This window comes from Plecotus auritus, assembly GCF_963455305.1.
Source record: "Plecotus auritus genome assembly, chromosome: 4".
Classification (NCBI taxonomy): domain Eukaryota; kingdom Metazoa; phylum Chordata; class Mammalia; order Chiroptera; family Vespertilionidae; genus Plecotus; species Plecotus auritus.
The window spans coordinates 70,711,060-70,737,529 of NC_137775.1; the positions used below are offsets into that span (position 1 = coordinate 70,711,060).

The 26,470-nt window shown below is 40.1% G+C and overlaps 1 protein-coding gene across 1 annotated transcript in view; it reads right to left on the minus strand.

Annotated features, from left to right (window-relative positions):
* COL19A1 (collagen type XIX alpha 1 chain) overlaps positions 1-26,470 on the minus strand; it is a 325,830-nt gene that overhangs the window by 67,111 nt on the left and 232,249 nt on the right. The window contains 2 exon segments of the mRNA XM_080665043.1: positions 4,859-4,903; positions 13,694-13,747. Coding sequence (XP_080521169.1) covers positions 4,859-4,903; positions 13,694-13,747 — 99 coding nt within the window.

Below are 26,470 nucleotides of genomic sequence, written 5' to 3' on the forward strand. Positions count from 1 at the left end.
GCTAGAAGTTACATAATGTTTTTTTCTCCTTAACCTCAAGAGCATTTTTGCAAAATGATGTTTCTGGGCTTATACTTTTCTCACCTGTCTTGTCTATTTTTTTATTAAAAAAATAAATACAGAAAACATAAAGTTGAATTATGTCAAACCTCCATGTCCCAGGCCCCCAAAATTTAAAAAAAGAATAAGAAGGTATCTCCTATATTTCCCTCTCCATTCCTGTCCCAGGGAGAGCCACACTCTTGAATTTAGTACTCATATTTTTAGTCCATATGTTTGTACTTTTACTACATATGTGAAATCATAAACAATATATTATTCTGAATATTTAAAACAAATTCCATAAATAGCTTTATCTTGTATATAACATCCTGTGACTTGTTTTTTTCACTGAATATTTTTTTAAATATCCATTTCTATTGATACATATTCATTCATTATAAGTGTTGAATTATATAATGTTATATAATTATCCTATAAAAAAAAAAGCCTAATATGCTAAGTGTCCGTCCTCTGGTCAGCCGCTCAACCAATCAAAGTGTAATATGCTAATGATATGCTAAGGTGGCTCAACTGCTCGCTATGACATGCACTGACCACCAGGGGGCAGATGCTCCAACTGGTAGGTTAGCTTGCTGCTGGGGTCCAGCAATCAGGACTGAGCAAGACTGGCCGGACATGCCCTGGAGCCCTCCCGCAGTCCCTCTCACCCCAATCATGCACTGGTAGGGTCCCTTGGCCTGGCCTGTGCCCTCTTGCAATCTGGGACCTCTCGGGGGATGTTGGAGAGCCAGTTTAAGCCCAATCCCACAGGCCAGGCCGAGGGACCCCACTGGTGCACGAATTTGTGTACTGGGCCTCTAGTGGCATTATATAATGCTAACGTACCAGAGCTTAGCCATATCCCATTTATGGGCACCTGGGTTGTCCCTAACTTTTCTCCATTATAAACAAGGCTTCAATGAACATCTCTATATGTGTCCCCTTGTATGGACATATTTGTTTGTTTATTTTGAAGCCTCAAACAATAGTCTACCCAAAATACTTCAAGTATAAACTGATTACAGTCCTGTAATAGATGTTGGCTTAATTCTAGATTTCTATCCAAATCAGTGTTTTGTGATTTTAGATTAGAGGAAGAGGGAGCTTGTCATATGTAATCAGTAGACAGGATCATGTTTTTATTAAGGAGTTTCTTAGATTTGTGGAATATATTTCATAAATTTAATCTTGATTTTATTAATATAATTATTTTTCCTTCTAGTATCTAAATATCCAATATGCCACCAATCTTTACTTAATACAGGTGAGGAGAAGGCATTTTCCCCTTAGAGAAAATACATTCTACCCAAAGTAAAAAGAGGGAGAAATTGGTAGATACATTTCAGGGACCAATTGGTGTTTGTTTAAAAGAGGAAATAAATAGTTGTCCTAGTATGAGCACTAGGGTGTACAGTGTGACCATCCTATTACCTATCTGGTTGGTGCTAAAATCCCCAGTGCACACTAGTGAAGGAAAATATTCCTAGTAGTTAGACTGATCTGCAAAAAATTAAAGTAGAATTCAGGGAGGAGGTCTAGAAATGACTATAAAAATCACATCTGCTCAATATCAAAAGGGAAGGGGGGGATGAACATGGAGGAAGAGTAATTATATTCATAGCTCATATTCATTGAACTGATGTAAATAGGTCTCCTTTGGAATGTAGATGAAGGACCCAACAGAGACTTTGATCCATCTCTCTGTTTGGTACATTGATGTGGTTGGGTTTAGAAAAAGATGGCAGGAACCAATTCCCTCATATAAAATCCTGAAAACAAAAGCATTTCATACCCGAATCTTAGACACATGTGGAGTTGTTTTTCACATTTAAAATGGATGCTCAGTGATTTGTCACTGTGGATATGAGTTGAAAGGTAAGTGATGAATTTACTTAGCTTCAGAAAAGGCTGCCCCTGGACACTTTTGGTGCTATTTTTAAACTTGGTGCTTTTGTAGCGTTATCTTTTCTCTTTGACAGTGGCCCCAAAAGACCCCTGCCAATTTCTCAGAAGTCTTTAAATATTCACCACCTTATCCCACTGTCTCTATAAAAAAGCAGTTCTTCTTAATCACCTTACAAACACATTATTCCTTCACCACATTTAGTTAGTTGCAGTCAAGGTCCAGAGCAGAGATCATCATTTCAATACTGGTAGATATGTAACATGAGTGCCATTTGCCATCGATGGCTACCACTATGCCTTCATGTTCCTTCCTGTCTCTTAGTGCTCTTGACACTTGGTACAGGATGTGGCTGCTAAACCAGGAGTGACCCATGTGTAGATTCCACTGTGTCTGTTCTAGTGCATCTGGGGCAGGGTTCCAAATTTGGCTGGTTTTGTGATTCTGTTTTGCCCATCAGCATATTGAGAAGTGATAAGTCATTTAGGTGCTGAAATTGTACTTCTGGTTAAATCTTTTATTCTACAACATAAATTCTGTCCCTTCTCTGTCAAAATGACGGTGGAAGATGAAATGATGAGCAAGACCATGTGTTAAGGATGGTAACGCCTAGTAACACCAAAAAGAAATATATGAGACCTCATGAGAAGAGAGAAAGTCTGGGGTGGATGAACAGAAAGGAACAAGTCTTTAGTGGGGGTTTAACATGGGTCAGGTGTTATGCTTTCAGGTAAGTTCATATCATCGCCTTTATTTTTAATCTTGACGTCAACTTTGTTTAGATACCATTATACCCATTTTTCACATGAGGAAACTGAGGAAACTGATACTCAGATAAATAAAGTGAATTTCCCAAGGAGACACAGCTGTTAATGACACAATCAACTTTTGCCCCAAAGACCATGCTCTTTCCACCACTCACTGGTTTTCAACCCTGGCTACCAGTTAGAATCATGTGCAGTATTTTTAAATAACAGTGATACGTAACCCACCCCAGATGAACCAGAGGTGTGCCCCAAATCAGAGTCTCTCATGATGGAAACTGAACAATGGTATTTTCTAAAAACCTTCCAGGTGATTCCAGGGTGCAACCAGGGTTTGGAACCACTGGGGTCCACCACAGGTGCAAGCAAATCTGTGCGAGCAGATTGCAGGAGCTTTAAATTCTCACTACAGTGGCCCTTGAACTGAATTATAATTTTAAAAACCAATGTATTGATTCAGAACAGTGATGTGTGTAAGGGAGAGGTGATTTCACTCTTCCAGCAAATGCTACGCTTAACATTTTTTAGTTTATTTTATGGATTATTTATTGACAGTCTTTCTCCTGTTAATTAAAATTCTTACAAATCATTTTATATGTACATTTACATCAGGTTTTGCATCACATTCCCTGCAGACTCTTCGAGAGGTTATTTCTTTGAGTGGGAGGAGGGGACAGACATGCCACTGGCTTTTGTAATTCCATTGAAGACTCTGAAGCAATTAAAAAAAATTTGAGCAATAGAAAAGATCCTTAGAGCTTGAAATACACCTGTTTCACAGAATCAAATTTCTCATCATTGAGGTCTTAAGAATTTCTAAGTAACATATGTTTCCTAATGAACATGGCAAAACAGAAGTCAGCTGTTTTGTTTCAAGAAATGAATCATCATTTAAATACTTTAAAAGTGCCACAACTCCCTTCTTTGCTCAGCTGTCCTATGTGACAAGCTCTGTGGCTTTATTTTGCTCCTCCCACTCCCCTTTAGCTTGCAGGTGTCCAGTAGTAATTGCTTTGAATGTAATGTGTTCTTTACAGTGGCATAGGAATTCTGTAAGCTATTTGGTTACAGGAAATAGTGCTAATGTACTAGCAGTACAATCCAAGATGCACAAATGACTTGTTATTGCTGTATAATAAATATTTTGGCTGTCTTTTGAGGAATGTCAAGGTTTTATTATTTATTTATTTTTTTTTTTTGCAGAAAATTTCATTTTCAATGGCCAGTCTCTGAGAAGCTCCAACTTCCTGTGGAAACTATCTTTTAGCAGTATTTTTTGGTGATGGATGTATGATCTTGTGACTAGATTGGCTGCACTGATTTATAAGGCACAGAAGTCATATTTCCTTGGATTTATGTCGAAATACCCTGCCCTCAATCAAGAGGATTTTTACTGGGTGAATGAATGAAGGTAGCACTCACAGGCCACATTCCCTCAGAGTATTTTCAAACCCACTCATCTCTGTCTGTAGATTTAATGTATAGTGTTCCCCCCTCGCCCCCGCACCCCCCCCCACAATGGCACATTCACACGGAATCCAAGGTCATCACAATTTCTGAATGAAATGGGAGTGAAGCATCTTTCTGAGCGGGCAAGCGGATCTGTCATCTTCACAGCTAATACAATTAAACCTGTGAATGATGATGAGAATGCATCGGACATTCATCAGCAGTTTAATTTTAAAACTGTTTTGAAAGAATTATTTGGTCAAACCATGACTGTACATTATAAAACCACCAAAAAGATGCTTCCGCAACAGGCTATATTTGGATACTTAAGAAGACACAAAAAGAGTGGGCCTGAGCCTGAGGCATTTTGTTAAAGGGATCTAGAGATTGGTTTTGTCACCTACATGGACACATGAAGCATCTAATTATAAACTGAGGCTTGTGCCCTAACTCATTTACCCTGTTACAGGTATTTCCACTTCATGTGTTCCCTTCCTTGTAGCAATTGCCGTCAGCCATCTTCACAGAGGAGCTGATTTCAATCCTGCTTCCCCGGGCAGGAGGCGGGCTGAGGCTGTGCCTGACAGACCTGACCGCCCCTGGACAGTACCCCTGTGGCAGCAGCACCTCCCCGGATATGTGAATGTGTGACTCTGTCTGAAACCCCAGATGTTTTTATTCATTTTGAAAATCTGATTACCTTCTCTCCTTTTGGGCCACCAGCTCCATGTTCACCAAAGTTTCCCTAGGTAAACATAAAACAGAAAAACCCCACAAAACATTTATCTTTTAATACATTCAATCTCTACTTTAAAAATATCCTATATAATAAAAGAGTAATATGCAAATTAACTATCACTCTGCTATGTCCACAAGCCACGCCCACCAGCCAATCAGGAGCGAATATGCAAATAAACCCAACCAAGATGGCTACAGCCACAGAGAGCAGGAGGGAGGCTTGGGTTTCCCCGGCAATGGAGGAAGCCAAGCTTTCCGCCTGCCCTTGCCAGCCCAGGCCTCCACTCAAGGCTACAAAGTTTCAATGATAGAAGATACATAAATCCAAACAGAAATGGCGGCAGCCACGGAGCTGGAAAGAGCAGGAGGCTAGGGTTGCCCCTGGTGATGGAGGAAGCCAAGCTTTCCGCACACCCTGGCCGGCCCAGGCCTCTGCTTAAGGCTACAAAGTTTCAATTATAGAAGATACATAAATCCCCCCAAAAATGGCTGCTGCCACGGAGCAAGCAGAAGGCTTGGCTCCGCTCCAGGCTACAAAGTTTCAATTGTACAAGATAAATAAACCCCAGATACCAGGGCCTCTGCTTGGGTCGCCAGGGGGCGTGGCTGGCCTGCAAACCACCACAGGCCCCTCGCCCAGGCCACCTCATGCCCCAAGGGAACCCCCACCCTGATCTGGAACACCCTTCAGGGCAAACCAGCTGGCCCCCACTCATGCACCAGGCCTCTATCCTATCTAATAAAAGAGTAATATGCAGATTGACCATCACTCCAACACACAAGATGGCTGCCCCCATGTGGTCAAAGATCCTGCCCCATGTGGACACAAGATGACCACCACAAGATGGCCAGCAGGGGAGGGCAGTTGGGAGGGACCAGGCCTGCAAAGGTAGGGCAGTTGGGGGTGATCAAGCCTGAAGGGGAGGGCATTTAGGGGTGACCAAGCCGGCAGAGGAGGGAAGTTAGGGGTGACCAGGCCTGCAGGGAAAGGCAGTTGGGAGGGACCCAGGCCTGCAGGGGAGGGCAGTTAGGGGCAAACAGGCTGGCAGGGGAGCAGTTAGGCATCAATCAGGCTGGCAGGGGAATGGTTAGGGGGTGATCAGGCTGGCAGGCAGAAGCAGTTAGGGGCAATCAGGAAGGCAGGCAGGCGAGCAGTTGAGAGCCAGCAGTCCTGGATTGTGAGAGGGATGTCCGACAGCCCGTTTAGGCCCGATCCACCGGGATCGGGCTTAAATAGGCAGTTGGACATCCCTCAAGAGGTCCCAGATTGGAGAGGGTGCAGGCTGGGCTGAGGGACACCCTCCTCCCCCATGCACGAATTTCATGCACCGGGCCTCTAGTAAATAGATAATAGTACTGTAACAGTTCCCATGGGTACCATTTTAATCACTTTTGCCTCTCTCACCTTCCATTAACTATTCCTGCAAAATTCCAACTTTCGGTACACTATCTATCTTCTCTGTGATTTCCCCCTTGGAGATGATTCTGGAGAAATATCACACTTACAGGGGAAAACTGTCACCGCTCCAAAGGAATGCCTGGAAACCTCACCATTCCATGGATATGACTCTCTAATGTTGTTAATGATATTTCTGTTGCTCAGTATGATGGACATTGTGTTAATTGGCCTCTTGGTTATACTTGCCACTCTCTTGACTTGTAGAATTCCTCACCCTCTTTTTCTTTCTATCTCTCTGATCCACCCTCCTCTTTCCCCACCTAATTGGCAAAGGCTGCCCCTCCTCAGGGCTCTGTGCAGACTCTCCCCTCCTGAAATACAACATTTCCTCCCAGGCCTTCTGATCTGCCCCCATGGCTTAGGTGTCATCTACCATACAAACACAGAGAAAATTATAACCCAGCAAACCAGGTCTCCTTTCTGAGTTTTGACTCATATATATAATTTTCTATTTGATGTATTCACTTGCAAAATCTAGAAGAAATTCATACTCAGCAAGTTCAAAACTGAATTTAAAAATATAAGCCCTAGCTGGCATTGCTAAGTGGTTAGAGCATCGGCTCATGCACTGAAGGGTCACGGGTTTGATTCCTGGGCAAGGGCACGAACCTGGGTTGCCAGTTCGAACCCCAGCCCTGATGCAGGAGGCAACTTATATATGTCTCTCTTACATCAATGTTTCTCCCCATTTCTCTTCCTTTCATTTTCCCTAAAAATCAATGGGAAAATTATCCTTGGGGGAGGATTAACAACAACAACAACAACAAAAATACAACAAATACACACATCCTATATAATAAAGAGCTAATATGCTAATTACACCAAATGGCAGAATGACTGTCCAGACAACCTTCTGGAGAAAGCCAGGGCTTTGAGGGCCAAGGCAGCTGGGGCTGCGAGGGCTGAGCCCCTTGCACGAATTTCGTGCATCAGGCCTCTAGTACATATATAAGAGAGAAAGATGTAAGAATTATATCATCCTGTTAACATTCGTTAGTCCAGAAGTGTGAGAATGACTAACTTCTTCCTAGTGTAAGTCTTCAGTTTGACTTGTTAAAATGAGTGGTAATTTCATTTTACAATTGAAAAAAAGTCAAGGAAAGAAAGAAAATCTGAATTCACCCTCTCCCTTCCATGGAATGCTTCCTTCTTCAATCTGCATGTCCTTCTTAACACCACCCTACTTATTCCTCCAGGACAATCAGTCTGCTGGCCTTTGTCTCCAAAACCTCTTTTCACGCTACCTGCCTTCACTCTGGGAAGGCCACCTTCATGCCTTGCCGGATCACTGCAGTAGCTCTCTCAACAGCCCTCTATACTCCACTCTTGCTCCCCTGCCCACACACACATTCTCTAAATAAGGTCAAAGTGATATATTTAAAAGACATCCTAACTTCATTCCTTCTAAACTTTAACAAAGCCATCAAAACCCAGCATGACCTGAACTCATTTCCCTCTCCAGCATCATCTCGGCCACTCTTCTCCTTCAGAAATTCCAGCCCTAATGGCTTTCTCTCCACTTCTCAAAAGGACCAAGATCTTTCCCATTCCACCCTTTAGATCTTCCTCCCCAACAACCTAGAGGTGTCAAAGATGCTGTGGTTGGAATGAAGAAATGCCTCTTCAGTACTAAGTCATATTGTTTTATCCATATACTCCATTATTCTAAAATTTTGATTTTCCTGGTGGCTTTTCCACCCAGAAAAACAATAGGGTCATTTACTTCCTAGCAGAGCACCATATGTTTGCTTCACTCAATAGCTAAGCCAGAAAATCTATCTAATCAAGGATCTGCATGGCCTCTATAAGTGTTTTCCATTCTTGGGCTAACAGTACTCAATGCAGATTCAGAATTGAACTTCAGGAGCATTTATTCATTGACATTTAAGATTCTCTTCTCTACTTTCTCAAGATAACTGCACCAGACAATTACTTGGCTCTACAGAAATAATAAAACATATTATTATTATTGTGAATAATAAGACATTATTACTGTGAAATAATAAGACATATTATTATTGTGTTTCTGGAAACCTGCAATTCTGCCTCAGATACTATTCTAATTTTACTAGGTCATTTTTGTACCCTGGTGTCATGTTATTTGAATGCATTATTATAAGCCTTTTGAATAACTATAATAGCTGTACAATTTTGACTGTTTTTATTTAAAAGTTCCTGGTGCAGTTGTGAGGGATGTGGGGTGGAGAGTGCTAATTAGCCTGCCCATTTCAAGAATTCTGGGATGTCCTTTGTTCTCTTGTGGATTATGGTGAATAGAACTTTGAAATGTATGCTCAGGTAAGTCGGAAGACTTTCAAGCTATTTCAATGGCCCTAGAGAGGATATTCTCTGGAAAGAAGGGAACATACCTAGATATGTATAGGTTCAACCAGAAGAGATGGCCATTTTTATAGGCCCTAATGAGTCAAATATCAGCAGTTTCCTGTGGCTTAATATAATAAAAGAGACCAAGGACATGAACCCTCTTCCAGGATATAGGGTCATTAAACCCCCCCCAGTTTAGCCCTCAGGGAATCTATAATAATAAAAGTGTAATATGCTAATTAGACTGGACAACTGAATGACCTTCCAGATGTCATTCCGGACGTCCTTCCGGACAAAGCTGCGGCGACGGGGGCCAACGCAGAGGCAGTTAGGAATGATCAGGCAGGCAGGCGAATTGTTAGGGGTAATGAGGCAGGCAGGCAGAGGCAGTTAGGGGCGATCAGGCAGGCAGGCGAGCAGTAAGGGGCATCAGGCAGGCAGGCAGAGTGGTTAGGGACATTCAGGCAGGCAGGTGAATGGTTAGGGGCGATCAGGCAGGCAGAGGCGGTTAGGGGCGATCAGGCAGGCAGGCGAGCAGTAAGGGGCATCAGGCAGGCAGGCAGAGTGGTTAGAGGCATTCAGGCAGGCAGGTGAATGGTTAGGGGCGATCAGGCAGGCAGGCAGGCGAGCAGTTAGGAGCCAGCGGTCCTAGTTCAATACAACTGGGTCCTTATAAGAACACACTTTGAACCAGAGACATGCACACAGGGAGAACACCGTGGGAAGGTGGGAGTTATGCTGCCACAAGCCAAGGAATCACCAGGAGCCAGGAGGGAGGCCTGGAACACATGCCTCCCCACACCTTCCTAAAGAGCACGACCATGCTGACATGCTCAATCTTGCACTTCCAGCCTCCACGACTGTGAGACACCTAATTTCTTATGTTTAAGCCACTCGGCTTGTAATATTTTGTTACAGTAGTCCTAGCAAGTGAATATATAATATGTGGCCTTGAAAATAAGACCTAAAGCTGGCTTCAAGTCCAACCTCTCAGTTTCTTGCAGGAAGCCATTTCACCAGCTCCAAGTGTGGTGGACCACAGAGGGGAGGGGGAAACCCAGGAGAGCTTCAGGGTTCTCTGTAATAAAACTAAGATCCAAAACTAAGATACATCTGTGCCTCAATTCCCGATGTTCTCCAAAACTACTGAGTCTTGCAGTATAGGGAGAGACAGGAAGTTAGGACTTAAATGTTATTTCTCAATCTTTGGGCCCAGAGGGTTGCTTCTGGTGTCTCCAAGGAAGCCTTCACTTCCTGTGCCATTGTTGGGTTCAACTCACAGCTTGGGAAGACCATGAATATTTGATTTTGGAGAAAGGTTTTCTGTCCTTCCTAGTTTGTGAATATTAAAGTGAAATTATGACTTGATTCTTGAAAAGAAAAGTAGATTATTTGGCTAGCAAATTGGTGGATTTTTTTTGGATCAACAATTTGGAGAAGTGAACACCAGAATTGGCTGCTGGGGGACACAGTGTCAATCTCCAACAACTGAGACTGATTCTCTGCAAATTTCACTGAGTGTGGTAATGTAAGATAGCACAACCGCACATTTTCACTGTGGATCTATAAAAACAGTATGAAATGTAAAATATGCCAGTCTGTGGCCTCCACAGATAACACTTTATCCCCCATCTACAATGTTGTAAAGGGACTCTGGATCTGATGGCTTTACCAGTTGACAGAGCCTATCAAAGTCTTCTGAAAATCCCCAGAGCTGGAGACAATGAAGAGCAGTTTGCTGGTAAGTGAGCAGATTTTCCTTATGGGGAAGAATATGTTCAGCGTTGCTGCTTCTTTGCAAACAATCTTGCAGATTTGGAGCAGCTGTTTTGCAAATCATTTTTGTGATGGAGAGGGAAATCTTCTACCTTTTGTTCTTTGCATCCTCAAGTGGACATGAAAAAATACAGATAAACACATTTGGATAATCTCCCCGACCTTAGTCTCTCTCTCTATTCCTTACTTCCTTTTTTTCTTCCCTATTCACTTTTGGATTTGTGTTGCAGGGAGAGGGTCTTTTAGGCCTGACCTTCTCCCTCTGATGACATAAGAAAAAAATATAGGGGGAAAAATCAGCACTTGAACAGGACCCAAAGGCGTGTGTGGGTAGCTGATGGTCATCTTCCTGGGGTCGCTGCTTCAACAGGCTGCCCGACTACGGTAGCCTCTTCGAGCTGAGGAGCTGAGGTTCAGGACTCCAGCGCAGAAATACATAAATCAATGCCAATTCAAAAGGGAAGATTATTTTAACCTTGAAATGTCACTTTTATATCTCAATCCATGGTCCATTATTTAATCTCCATGAAAGTTTCATTCTGAACCCCCCCAATCCACCTCCCTCTGTGTTCATTTGTTACAGCCAGACTATCCGGCTTGCATTGAGTTGCAAAATGAAAGAACCTCAGTATCCAAAAATAGATAGAGGTATGGGATGGGGCGGTGGGGGTGGGGGGAACACTGCCGAATGAAAACATACTTCTCACCCATTATGGCACATCTGGCCCTGTCTTCTGTGAAGCTGAGGGTGAGGAAGGGGTCGCTACCTTTCAGAAACATTGGTCAGTGTAGGTACTGGGATGTTGGGCATTGCCTCTATCAATGTAACAGCGCTAACTCTTTGCAGAAGGAAACAAACTGTAGTGTTTGGGAAGTGGCCTTGCATTAATTCCCAGGTGGGTCTAAAGCCTCCTGATGCCTATAATGCATCCTTTGGGGAAGAAAAGCTATGGTCTCTCTTTTTTCATCCAGTGAGGCCCCAGCTCTACAGCCATGTTTTGAGCACATGTGGAGTAATTACCTGGGAGCCCCTATCCTGTAATGGCAATAAGAATAGCTGGAGTTCTCTTAGGTGAATCAATTAGCTAAGTTCAAAGTACTGGCTTGCTATTGGCCCTGGCTGGATAGTTCAGTTGGTTAGAGCCTCACCCTGATACACCAAGGTTGTGGGTTCTAATCCTGGTCGTGCACACACAAGAATCAACCAATGAATGCATAAAAAGTGGACCAACAAATCAGTTTCTCTTTCTCCCTTCCTCTATCCCCAAAAATCAATCAATAAATTTTGTTTTCCTTGGCATGTGCCCTGACCGGAATTGAATGGGTGATCTTTTGGTGCACAGGATGACTCTCAACTAACTGAGCCACATCGGCCAGGGCAATAAAAAAAATTTTTTTTTATAGTATTGGTTTGCTATCAGCAAGACTCTCCACTCACCTGCTCTGGTCAGCCCCATTTTTTGAAATATAACCTTAATGCTTAAAAACTTACATTCTTTAGACTAAAATATAAATGCTCCATATATCTTCATTTAAGGGAAAACCGACTCATTGGCAAGATAAAATATATATACAAGCAGTATTAGGAGACCTGTAAAGATACGAGCTTTAAAAGTTTTGCAAGGGATAGCAAATACTTAAGTAGCTGAGTCGCAACTTAGTAAATTTTATATTAAGAATGAAAGTAATATAGTGTGTTCTCCAAGTTTTTCTAGCTGACACTGTGACATCAGAGCCAACTAATTCTCATTATTTTGAAGCATTTATGATAAATCCTATTTTGTTATGATGTCATTACAAAAAAGCATTGTATTTTTATTAATTTTAGACATGATTCACTTACTATTTTTCACTTGTGCCAAGCCCTAATGTTTTGAAAAAGCTAGTATAGATCTATTCAGAAAATGTTTAATTATACCAAAACTTTATTCCTAATATAATTCTCCCTGGAAAATCTAAGTAAATGAGAAAATGTAAGATAAGCTTACTTAAGAAGTGTAACAAACTTTCCACACTTTTGAAATTTATCAACCCCAAATAATGTAGGCCTTTATGTTGAACTTAATCTGATGAACAAAGAATTGGGATTTAAAAAATGAATTAGCTTGTCATTTAATGAACACTTTTCTGAGCACCTGCTATCTTGAAGGCCTCTGCTAGCACATAATGTCTCTTTGGGGTTTCTAAACAAAAAGGAATAGCAGTAGTCAGGAATTTACAGGAAAGCATAAACTAGAGGAGTGTCTCTGAATTTGTTTGTGTAGAGGCACAATTACCAGCACCGTATCAATGATAAGCTACTATGTATGAAAGGGACCCTCGTCAGTGGACAGAATGCCTCACAGCAAGTGATTACACCCAAATATTTGTTATTGAATGATGATGAGTCAATCAACAGCCTCACACAGGTCTCTCAGTCTTACTTAATTGCCAGCACCCATTCTTCTCCCTCAGTTGTGCTTCCTTGGAGAAGAAGAAGCAAAACTGTCTTGCCTTATGCCTCTCAGATACTTCCATGTCAGAATTCCATCCATCCTAATTGGAATTTAAAAACCTTGGGGAAGTTAAAAGTGGCTCCTCCTTGAAAGATGGAGGACCCTCTGCTTTGACCTATGGGATATAAATATTTGCTTGACATTGTAGTGTAGCACCTGTTGGTTTTGATAAGAAATCTATCAGGCATTATGTTACCCAAAGCTTCAAGTAGCAAATAATCTCTGTCCTCAGAGAAACTAGATATATGACATTATCAATGGTGAAATATAATTTTTGCATTTATTGTTTGCATGCAAATTTTAAAAATTTGAAGTGAACTTTTTAAATTTATTAAGAAAATATCCTGGTTTTGAAAAAAAGATACTGAGCAAAATATTTTTTTTGGAAATATTTTCAGTATGGAAAGATGTTAAGAATATGTGATCATGTTTCAAGTCTGAGCAGTTAGGAATTAATGTGTGTGTTTTGTTTTCCAGAAATACAATCACATAGCCCTGGTTGGCTTAGTTTGTTGGAGCGCCATCCCGTACACCAAAAGGTGTGGGTTTGATCCCCTTTGGGGTGCATACAGGAGGCAACCAATAGATGTTTCTCTCTCACATCAGTCCCCCCCTTTCCCTTTCTCTCTCTCTAAAAATCAATAAAAACATACCTAGGGTGATGATTAAAAAAATAATAAAATTTTAAAAATATGGTCACATGAAATCTCTGTGTATATAATACGTGAAAAAAAGGCCATACCTTGTTATAATATCCACTAAGATTCTGCTGCATTTCTTGTGTTCCAGGAGGTCCCTGTATTAGAAACAAATAAAAAATAAAAAACTAAACATTTACCAAACAATGTGAATTTATTATTATTATTTTTTTATATATTTTATTGATTTTTTACAGAGAGGAAGGAAGAGTGATGATAGTCAGAAACATCGATGAGAGAGAAACATCGATCAGCTGCCTCCTGCACACCTCCCACTGGGGATGTGCCTGCAACCAAGTTACATGCCCTTGACCGGAATCGAACCTGGGACCCTTCAGCCCGCAGGCCGACGCTCTATCCACTGAGCCAAACCGGTTTTGGCAAACAATGTGAATTTAAATAATATATCTAAGAACTCTTGAAATCTTAGTTAAGGAAAAGGAAGAGTATGTTTAGTCAAATATTCAAATTAATGGAGAATTACAGGGGCATTAACTCATCAGGTTCCTAAAGGTATGTCAAGGTTAAATCCTGCATGAATTCAGAGCTGTCCTTAATGGGAACATGTAACATTTCACCAGAAGGTCAGCATCAGCATATTTTTATTAAAAGGAATTGTGCCCATAAAACTCTTCAAGGGAAGATATTTTAGCTTCAGTTTATTTTTGACACTTTTCACAGGGCTTTGATTGATGTGTTATAGAAATGTGTGGCCACTTGTTATTAACTTAGAAAATATGGGAAAATATGTTTTCTATTGCTTTATCCTTTTGAATGAGTTGCACATGACTTTCAGGCCAGGAAAAGATGTTTGCTCTAAGACCTCAGATTTAAGATATTTAATCACTCATACTTGGCTAAGCACTATGGTGAGCTTTGGGGAGACAGTAAAGATGTAAAGGCATTTCCCCCATAAAACTTCCAAAAAAGAAAGAGAAGAGTTTTTTTAGTTTTTCAGGGATTACACTTGGGAGAGGGCCATAAGACAATACAAAGCTTAGCATTATTTTAAATCAAGTAGTTCAAGCCAACAGAGAGGCTGCTATTTAAAAGAAAAAGATCACAGTCCAGCGGTGTGGTTCAGCGGTGTGGTTGAGCGTCAATTTTTGAACCAGGAGATCATGGTCAGGGCACATGCTCAGGTTGGAGACTCAGTCCTCAGTAGGGGGTGTGTAGGAGGCAGCCAATCAATGATTCTCTCTCATCATTGATGTTTCTACCTCTCTCTTCCTCTCTCTGAAATAAATAAAAACATTAAAAAAAAGATTACATATTTCATAGATCTTTAAAATGCCCAGGAGAAAATATTATAGAGGCAAAATTATTTACATTTTACCTTAGAAGATAAGACAAAGAAAGATTATGATTGAGTAAACCAAACATTACTGTTGAATAAAGATTATTTTTTTAAAAAAGGTATTGAAAGCTTTAAAAAATGGAGAAAAATTTTAAGGAACCATTGCCAGCTGCACTCACTGATCTAGGTACCATTGAAAAAATTAACATTTAACATTTGTGACTGGTATTTCTTAGGAAAGACTTGTGACTAATGATCTCTTCCAATATGAAACCTTTGCATTGTGCCACTAAATGTAGAGGACACAGAGATGTAGTGATGGATGTTGGAAGCAGGTTGGTATAACTCTTAAGAAAATAATAGGCTTCCTGAGTAATGGGGCCGTCTGTGATTGGAAAGACAAATGATGCTGTTACCTTGCTAAAGTAAAAACAAAGCTAATGTCAGAAAAGAACTCTCATCGCATTATATATTGCTCATGATTTTTTTTCCCCCTGCCAGCGTAAAGTAGCTGGGTCAGTTAGATGAAGCAACGAGGAAAGCAATCACTGAGTTGGAGATTGCTGCACAAAGTTTCCAGCCAAGAAGATGCAAGTTAAAAACTCATTCTTGAAACTCATGAGACATGAGATTCCATACACATTGATCCATCTGCAATTATATAATGAGGTAAGAAGTTTTAGATTCCACATGTAGTATCATTAACAGGTAGCTTGGGAATATATGCATAGTAGGTGCTTGGTAGATGGTGAATGTGTGTTAATAATGTCAGTTAGAACAAAGAATAGTGATGCGGTGGGTAAATTTTGCTTTATACATATTCAATCTAGTTAAAATGAGAGTCTTATAATTAGGGATACCAAATATGGCAGAACAATTAATAACAGAGTCTCTGAAATAGAGCAAAAGAATCAATCAAATAATAATAGCAAATATATAGTGCTTATTGTATGCCAGGTGTTATACCAAGGGCTTTATGTGGATTAATTTATTTAAACCCCACAATGATACCATGAGGTACATACCATCATTATTTCCAATCAACAATACAGAAAACGAGGCTTGAAATTGTTAACTGGCCCAAGGTCACACCACTGGTAAGTGGCAGAGCTAATATTTAACATAGGCAGCCTGGGCCCAAACTCTACCATCTTAACTTAAAAGCAGACTCTCAGCCTAAAACAATTTTTGCAGTAATTTCTTTATCATGCTGACCGTGCTGTTGAGAATACTAGGTGATCAGTCTCCCATGTTCTACTTCCCATATTGAAATTGAAAAAACAAATCAACAAAACTGGTACTCGGCACTTCTCATGAGCCAGACTGGGCTTGGTGCAGGGGGTGGGGGTGGGGAAAATAAGAACTTTGACTTTAGATGTAGTCCTAGCGGATAGCTGTTCCTTGCATCTCCCATCTATCTGCATATAATCATTCAAGACATGATAGAAGGTTATGCCTGAGTATTACAAAAAAATTCCTCTCAATCCACAACTGTATTAAAACGCATCCTATCTTGGTTTGCAGAGGTTAGGAGAGCAGGTGGTCAAAGGATATAAGTGGGCACCTTCAAAGGGGGCCCTGGAAGGGAGTAAGGAGAAAGAAGCAGAACAGGAAACAGTGTGAGAGGGGTTTCCTGGTACAGAACAGGTAAATGGATGAAAATAGTAAAAATAACAGGATGGTGATAACTTTTAAAAAAATTGGGTGAGAATGGGTCTGATCTTTTACAGACTGGCTATCTGCCTATAGCACATAGGTGAAATACAGAATATATTCCTCATCTGGAATCCTGACCTTGCTGTTGAGTGTATCATTGGGGATAGGGTAGGAGAGCTCTAAAAACAATAGCAAGAGCATAGCTCACGGAACAGAACCACTGGCCAATAGAAAAGTTTGAACAATATTATTCAGATATCCACAGGATTAATAAACCCTATAAAAGTCACCGCCATGTTTTCATATGTTCTGTTCTTGCCACAAAATGTCATATCCACAAAGTAGTGCTCCAAATGGGGTCAATCTGAAATTTTAGTCTCCAGTGCTTAATCGGCTGATGAGCATTTATGATGACATTTTCTTCCTTGTTCTTTTAGTCACCGGTATACTTTGGGTACCACAAATTTCAAGTTGAATGTAACAGAGATTTATAGCTAACAGCCTACCCTGCAGGCAATACTTCACACAAACTCTCCCAGGGGGCTGAAGAAACCCTGCAGCAACTGAAAGAAGATACTAGCACAGAGTCCTTAGACTGGCTACTTGTACGCTGACTGCAGTCAGTACAGCAGCCACTCACTGGGTTGTTCTCAAACTGTCAGAAGCAAACAACCTTGATCAATGTGGCGATAGTGACCACAGAGAAACACTCTGCACATAAATGCCAAGAGCAACTCTGCTTACTGTAAGAAAAACAATATAGACGCTTGGGGTCTTGGAATTGTTGGCTGTTCTATTAGCCACATTCCCCAAGAGATGGGCTATTGTGCTATTTTCTATTCTGGCACAAAAGCACAGTTGGAGAAGATCCAAAGAGCCATTTGTTTCCTCCTTTAGCAAGAGCTGTCAGTCTTGTAGACTATCAATCAACTCTGAGGAAGGAGAAGTGAAGACCTGTGATAAGTGACAGGTCTCCTGGCATCACACAGTTTTAGTAGATGCTCCAGGGCACTTGGGAGGTCACTTTCTCTGAGGTTTGCAATTATAAAGACTCGTCAAAAAGATGCATAGATGACCCAGGATGAGTGGAGAAGAGAGGTCAGTTATGGAGGGCATATCAGCCCTGACTAATGCTCGCATGAGCTCTACTAGGAAAACCATTTGCAGGTTTATAGAAAGGAAAAATGTCCCAAATCTGGCTCAGGATGGTGACCTGCAATATAGTGATACAGAAATCATGGTCATGTAGTGTCTATCTTTTATGCATTTCTGCTTCACTCTATTTGTACTGGGTTGGGAGACAGACACAGGACATCTGGGTTAATGTGATGAGTACACAGTTATAGAGCAGCTTTAAAATGAATTCCAGGGAGAAATACCTGTTCAGAATCCAACTTTACTTAGGTGTAATTACCTGAGAGAGCCTGTTGTTGTTTCTTACTGCAAAGAACCATATCTAGTGTGAACAAGTGAATTAAAGCTACATTCAGTTTGGGAGTGTATACACTCATCTATAGTTTAAGGATTTTTTTTTTTTGGGGGGGGGGGCCTAAAATCTTGTTAAAGATGGAAAACAGAGAAATATGTCTGCCACCAGCATTATCAGATGGGTAGTGTAAAAATGAGGAGTTGCTTGCATGATCAAAGATTTGAAACGTTCTCAGTTAAAAACCATACTTCCTTAGTCCTGGTCCCAGCTGCATTTTCATTTCCAGCCGGTTGATGTAGCACACTTAATTTGAAGAACTCAACTTTTGCCTTTTTTATCCCCTTCCCTGATCTTTGCTATAAACTCTGTGCAAGTCAAGGTTCCGGTCCTTTGATTCAGCTTTAGCACACCATAGATATTCTAAATCAAGATCTCCCTGGCTCCTTGGTCAACTATTTCATTCCCTCTCTGATCCTCCCTCCTGAACTATTTTCCTTTCTCCCTTGCAGCCTTTAGTTCTTCATATTGCTGGCAAGTCTCCTTGAGCCATCTGGGTGCCACTCTCCAGGCACCATAGCTTTCAACCTCTTATTAGGAATTCCTTTCAGGGTTCACAAATACATATTTTCAGGCTACACATACCTGCCTCTGGCCCTGTGGATTTCCAATTAACTTCAGTAACAACCTCTGAAATACCAAAAACCTCTGTGAAGAAAGTTATACTAGTTAACTCTCTTCAAACATGCAAAGAATTGCTTTATGATAAGAACAAATAGAAAGTTTGTTATTGTAAAGTCATTTGTGCTAATTTTCAAGAAATGGTCCCAATTTTCTAAAAGCCAGTAAAAAAAAAAAAAAAAAAGCAGATATCAGTAATTTCTTTTCCCTTGGTACTAAAATAAATATTATGAAGCCTAAATTCATTCACAGGAATGGGAAGATGAAGCACCTTTCAATAGACAGTATCCTGGAAAAGCTAATGTCAGAGTTTTTCTCTCATATAAATTTCCATTATTTATAACTTGCACTCTGACTATAGTGGCTTATGAACATGCCTGTTTTTCTAGTTGGAATGAAAATTCCTTGCAGGCAAGGATTTTAAATTTTTTTATTCTATCATAACACGGGATGTGGTACATAGTAGCTCTCCCTTCCCCCCAAATGTCTGTTGAATTCAGTAGAATAATTACTTTTACAAGAAAAAATCTGAGGGGAAAGACAATTTCTTGCTTGTTGGTTTTGGTTTCAGTTAGAAATGGCAGCAAACAGAGCGGAGGTCTTGCTGCTTCCAAACTCACAAACGACAGGGCCAACAGATTGAGATTGATGTAAGAATCTGCCTAAATAATTAAAAACTAAGTTGCAGCGAGCTCCAGGTAAGTAGGAACGAGCTTATGAATGGATTAAAAAATATTTTTACTTATTTCAGAGAGGAAGGGAGAAGGAGAGAGAGATAGAATTATCAATGATGAGAGAGAATCATTGATCAGCTGCCTCTTGCATGCCCCACACTGGGGATGGAGCCCACAACCCCGACCAGGAATCGAACCATAACCTCCTGGTTCATAGGTTGATGCTCAGTCACTGAGCCATGCTGGCTGGGCTGAATGGATTTTTTTTTTTTTTACCAGAATTACAATGTAGAAAGTTGTATTCTAACTCTGAGAGAAAAATCAATAATACTCTTTAGATAGAAAATATTTGGGAAACCAATTTCTTTTTCTTTTAAACACACGTCCTTTTATTTATCTTAAATATCTGCTCTAAAAGAATTTTTGTTTCTCTTGGGACTTAATTATGTAGGTTAAGCAACTGTAATTTTATAATGGGTTATTTTTCCGAGAATGCTTCTGCTACAAATTTTTTGTGACTATGGAGATGCCACAAAATTGCTGAAAATGCTCAAACTGCAAATATAAAAAAAATTATTTCTGAAGTCAGGAGAAAGTTCACTGATGTTTATTTACATTATGTTTACATTTCAATACAGAGACCGAAACTTCCCCTTCTGGTATTACAATGGGAATGTAGTACACAGCTACTATGTACCACATGTATTAGGTAAAATTTAAAGTTCCTGAGAAGGAGCTCTTGTTCCTCAAAGTAGTCCACCTACTTTTTCTGGTTTATGCCTAAAACTACATAAAGGTAGTGGAATTATTTGGCATTGGGTTTTATTATCAGCTCAAATGAAAATGTTCCTGGGAGATGTAAAACTAACTCTTCATATTTAGATAGCTCAGGATAATTCTAGAAGTGTTTTCACTTATATTTTCTTGAATGGCAGGGTAACGTGATTGCAAAACACATTATCTTATTTGGTGTTCTTAATACCTAAGTGAGGTGGATATTATTATATTCTCCATCTGACATGGAACAAAATGAGCGATCCCTTCCCCAACCCAATTGCACAATAAACAAATAATAGAACCAAGTCTAAGAGCTGTTCCACTCTAATATATTCCTATGAAAGTCAGACCCAGGGTCCTCACATTCAGCATGAGGGTGTGAGCTACTTCTGAATCAAATGGAGCCACTTCTGAATCAAATGTTGAGGTTAACTTTGCTTGTAAAAGGTGGGAACTCAGAAATAAGCTCAGGAAAAACTCCTATTTCAAGATAATCAGAAGGGCATATTACATTACATATGTCCAATACACAAACATAATCACGAAATTGGAAGTGCCCTCATCCTTAAGTAGATGCTTTCAAGTGTTATTTTTTTCACATTGAAAATAGAATCTAATGAGTTTTTCTGGATGATGAGTAAGTCAATGAAGGTATTTAGGTCAACATTCTTAGATAGACGAAGTTTCTCTATAAAAACTTGAATGGAAGAAATAGAAAGAAGGAGAGCAAAGCAGGTAGAAGAAAATATTACGTGAGAATGAGAAGGACAGAATTGGGGAAAGGCCTACATCAAGAGAACCCAAATAGCTCAAGTAGGGAGCTACACTAGATTACCAAGCCCAGGAGAACTGAGAGATTACACCAGTAGCACCACCACCAAAAGAACCTGGGTAGCAAAGCAATTGGATCTACAATTAAAACATTACAGGAAAACATGGGGAGACAAAAAAGCAACTCCCAAAGGAAAAAAAAAAGAGGAATCACCAGAAAGGGAGTTAAATGAATTCGAGGCTAGCAGCTTATCAGAGATAGATTCAGAGTAATGCTTATAAGGATGTTTAAACGGATGGATGACAAATACACACAACTCAATGAGAACTATAAGGAGCTGGATGAGAATGTCACCAACATGAAAAGAAACCAAGAGGAGATGAAGAATGACATAGCTGCAATAAAGAACACATTGGAAGGCTTAAACAGTAGACTAGAAGAGGCTGAGGACTGCATCAGCGAATTAGAAGACAAGGTAGGAAAAAACACACCAACACAGCAGCAACTGAAAAGAAGACTTAAAAAGCAAGAGGAGAGCCTAAGGGAGCTTTGGGACAACACAAAATGAAACAACATTCACTTAATAGGGATACCAGAAGGAGAGGAAGAGAAGCAAGGAATAGAAAACCTGTTTGAAGAAATAATGACAGAAAACTTCCCTGATATTGGCAAGAAAAAAACTATGCAAGTCCAAGAAGTACATAGAGTCCCAAACAAGTTGAACCCCAAAAGACCGACACCAAGACACATCATAATTAAACTGGCGAACACTAATGACAAAGTAAGAATCTTAAAGGCTGCCAGAGAGAGACAGAAAGTTACCTACAAGGGATCTCCTATTAGAATATCAACTGATTTCTCAACAGAAACACATCAGGCCAGAAGGGAATGGAATGAAATATACAAAGTGATGCAAAGCAAGGGACTGAATCCAAGAATACTATACCCAGCAAGGCTATCATTCAAAATTGAAGGTGGAATCAGGAGCTTCACAGACAAAAAAGGGCTAAGAGAGTTTATCACTACCAAGCCAGCAATGCAAGAGATGCTAAAGGGACTGCTGTAAAAAGAAGAAAGAGAAAGGCAAAAAGAAACACAAACACTAAGGAAAAATATGACAACAAACATGTACTTGTCAATAATAACATTAAACGTAAATGGATTAAATGCACCAATCAAAAGACATAGGGTAGCTGAATGGATAAAAAAACATGACCCATATATTTGCTGTCTACAAGAGACCCACCTCAGAGCAAAGGATTCACACAGACTGAGAGTGAAGGGATGGAAAAACATTTCTCAGGCAAATGGAAATGAGAAAAAAGCTGGGGTTGCGATACTTATATCTGATAAAATAGACCTCAAAGTAAAGGCCATAACAAGAGATAAGGAAGGCCACTATACAATACTAAAGGGAGCAATTCAACAAGAAGATATAACTCTGATAAACATATATGCACCCAATGCAGGAGCACCCAAATACATATCAATACTTCTGCTTTAGAAATGGTAGGCCCTGAGCTAAGCCCTGGGAAAGAAATAATGAGCAAATGGCAGAGAATGATAAAATAAATATTAATAAATAACAATACTTTCCCTTAGAAAGCAATAACTGTACATATATTATTGCAATTCAACGAGGTAGGCATTACCATTATTTTACATGTAACAAAAGGTTAATTATCTTATTCAAGGTCATAAAACTAGTAGACAAAAGCTAGGTTTCAACTCAACTCAGCCTGACCCCATAGCTTTGATCTTTTAACTCTTTCGTTTATCTGCCTCACAGTAAGTAGGGTAACAGATTAAAAAAAATAAAATAAAATATAGATCATCTTAAAGCTGCTTTAAAAAATCATGGAGGGGCGAAACCAGTTTGGCTCAGTGGATAGAGCATCGGCCTCCAGGCTGAGGGGTCCCAGGTTCGATTCCGGTCGGGGGCACGTGCCTTGGTTGCGGGCACATCCCCAGTGGGGGGGTGTGCAGGAGGCAGCTGATCGATGTTTCTCTCTCATCGATGTTTCTGGCTCTCTATCCCTCTCCCTCCCTCTCTGTAAAAAATCAATAAAATATATTTTAAAAAAATCATGGAGGGCATTTAATAGAATCCCTTAATGAGATACAGAATCAATAAGGGGCAAGAAAAGAGAGCACTGGGACATGGTATAGATATACATTTTCAAAGATATAGATGATAAGAAGAGATCAAGAGAAAGTGACTGACATGAAAAGAAGGTAAGGAAAAGAGAACTACAGGCAGACACTGAGAACTGTTAAAATCTTGGAGGGCTTAGATTAGAGAGAGATAAGGAGAGAGGTTTCTGAGAAGGCAAAGGAAAGACATTGGCAATTTTTAAAAATATATGTATTTTTACTGATTTCAGAGAGGAAGGGAGAGGGAGAAAGAGATAGAAACATCAATAATGAGAGAGAATCACTGATTGGCTGCCTTCTGCATGCCCATACAAGGGATGAAGCCCACAACCCAGGTGTGCCCTGATTGGGAATTGAACCATGACCCCTTGGTTCATAGGTCCATGCTTAACCACTGAGCCATGCTGGCAGGACGAATAGGCAATCTTAATCAGCATCTTAACTTTGAGGTTGAAATGACACCAAACAAAAGGTAAAAATTCACAGCATTTATGAGATGATAGAAGGAAAGGAAAAAGAAAAATGGACATAGTAGAAACAAGACTAGCTAACCCAGAGAGTAAATTGCAACGGGATGACTTTGATAAGCTTAAATTCCTATGAGCATGAAATTGCAGTGAAGGACAGTTATGAGAAAATTGTCACACTTAGAGAAAATGAAATATCCTTCAAGTAAGACTACAATAGCGCCACAGCATTTGCTGTGGAGGAAAGATTTGTGTATTAGCATTCTGGGAATCTGAAGGATTTAAGTGATACAACAATACACTGGTTTAAGCATTCGTCAAGGACATCTTCTGGAGACCTCTAAAGTAATAGCAGCTTTGTTGGAAGCCAGCAGCCACACACTCATTCTGGGTTAATCTCTGGAAGTCCTGAGCAGCACTGTGATCCAAGATCTTCTCTCATCGCAGCCAGTTTTCCCCTGACAGTGGCATCTACCTGCACCATGCTTGGAAAGATCGATAGCTCCTAAGCATCTCAGTCTAAGATATTGCCAGCATTCTTGGTTCAGAAGTTCAGAAGCAGTGCGATTAATAGGTGAGGAATTGCAGCAAAGGCAGCTTCTGAATCTTGAATGAGAATTTATCACATCTGCCACTTTGGACATTTTTCAAACGATTCTCCTGTGTGTTCCAGGAAGTGCTCACTTGAGCTGGGTTTGTCTCTTCTGGCCTGCATACTGAGCTGTGTAATTGAGGGAACTCAAGCATAGGCAGTTTATGGTTGTATGAATAAGCAAAATACTCAATATGTGACCTGATTGTTTTCCAAAATTGCACAGTGCCTGGTTTTACTTGTCATTTTGGAGCAGGAGTGGGAGGATGAGACTGACAGTGAATGCATTCAATGGGTATAATTAACCCATTTCATGAAAGCAGATTTTCTAAATTATGCTATGAAGCTCATAAAATTTTAACACTTTCTTTTCTACGTGGGAGAGGGGATATTTTTTAAAGGTTGCTTATTTTTTTCCTGATCTCATGAAACAAATCAACCAAATTGGCATACAACTATTGCATTATTGATAGAGTAGGAAACTTTTGACTGATTTCCATGACATGATGGTTAGGGAAAAAATGATTCCTCCTCTAATGCTGCCATTATGCTTATCCACCCATAAAATGTTTCATATTCCCCTCTCCTCAGTATGTCCTACAAAAGAAAAAATATTATTTGTCAGCTTCCTGCAATATGAGTAGCAGCAGGAATTTTGAGAGTGCCTTGCCATCCCACAGAAGCAACACCATTGACCCAGCACAAAGTGATAAAGCCACAGGGGCATGAAAACTAGTAAGGATGGAAATGTGTGAAACAACTTATTTGTATCCAGTGGTGTCCCCCAAAGCTCACTACCAACAAAACCTGTACCTGGGGAACAACTGTACCTCTACCCCCTTGTCTGACCTCAGGGAATCTCTCAATATGCTACCCACATCTGGAGGGAAGTTGGCTCACATAGCAGCACCTATCAATACTTTGAGTTTCTATTTACTGTAATTAAGTGATAACATTCACTCTCTTTAAAAGTGTTGGTAGAGCCCAGCAGGCAGGGCTCAGTGGTTGTCGACCTATGAACCAGGAAGTCATGGTTTGATTCCTGGTAAGGGCACATGCCTGGGTTGTGGGCTCGATCCCCAGTGTAGGGTGTGCAGGAGGCAGCCCATCAATAATTCTCTCTCATCATTGATGTTTATATCTCTCTCTCCCTCTCCCTTCCTTTCTGAAATCAAACATATATATATATAATTTAAAGTGTTGGTAGAATGACAATGCTTCCTGTGCAAGGAAAAGGCAATTTCCAAGGTAAATTGCTGGGACTTAAGATATCCAGGCTGATGGTCTGGCTTATACACTGCCAGCAGTTACACAGAAACCAAGAGCATGGGCAAAGTTTGAATAGCTGGGGACATTCTGAACAGCTCTGGGGAAAAAAGCAAAATGAACAATCCGTAGGTTTTATTGGGGTGGGTGTTTTGTAGTCTCCACTTTCAACTTGAATGTGTAACATCAAGGTTTCTGTCTGATCTATCAGTTATACTAATAATAAATCTGCAAATGACAATTGTTAGCTCAAGTGAATACCATGGCTATGGAGGGTATACTTAGGGCAGTTCTAGTAAAAAATACTTAATTATTTCATTTTTAAAACATCTAGGCCTATTCCACAAAAGAGTTCAGTCAGAGGAGTAGATACTGACAATCTAGGCCAGTGAATAAGTAATTAGTGATATTAACCTTTGCTAATCCCATAACATGACTTTTCTATTTTTGAAAATAAATTTAGAATATTTCAAGTATGCTGAAAAGTACAGAAAATTATACAATAAGTATTGATGAATCCACAATCCAATGTTGTCAGATCCGAACAATCTGCCATATTTACTTCAGATCTTTTTACTTTTTAACAAACATACAGATAGAACTAAAGCTCCTGAAAATCTTTTATTCTATGAAATTTCCTTCCATATTTCAGAACCCCCCCCCCCCCCCAGATAATGCTGAAAACTTGTTGCTTCCCTAGTTACATAATTTCTTTTAGTATTTCCTTTGATCAGAACAGTTTCCTGCCACGTTTCAGTGGTTACGTAGAGAAAACTGACTGTAGGGATTTAGCAAAGCCCCTTACTTTCCAAGGCCCAGAGTTTTCTTATTGTTAAAATGGACATAATCTGTTCTTGCCACCTCACAGAGCCATAAAGTGGTAAAATTAAATTTCTGTAAGGAGACACTTTTGAAAACTCTATCATCAAATACAAACTATATGGTTACTTAGGAAATAAATCTCCCTTTCTGAATATCTCCTCCAAGGCCAATCAGATGTATTAAAACTTTAATGTCTATCCACCACAGAGAAATGGTACATAATCCATGCCCTAGCCC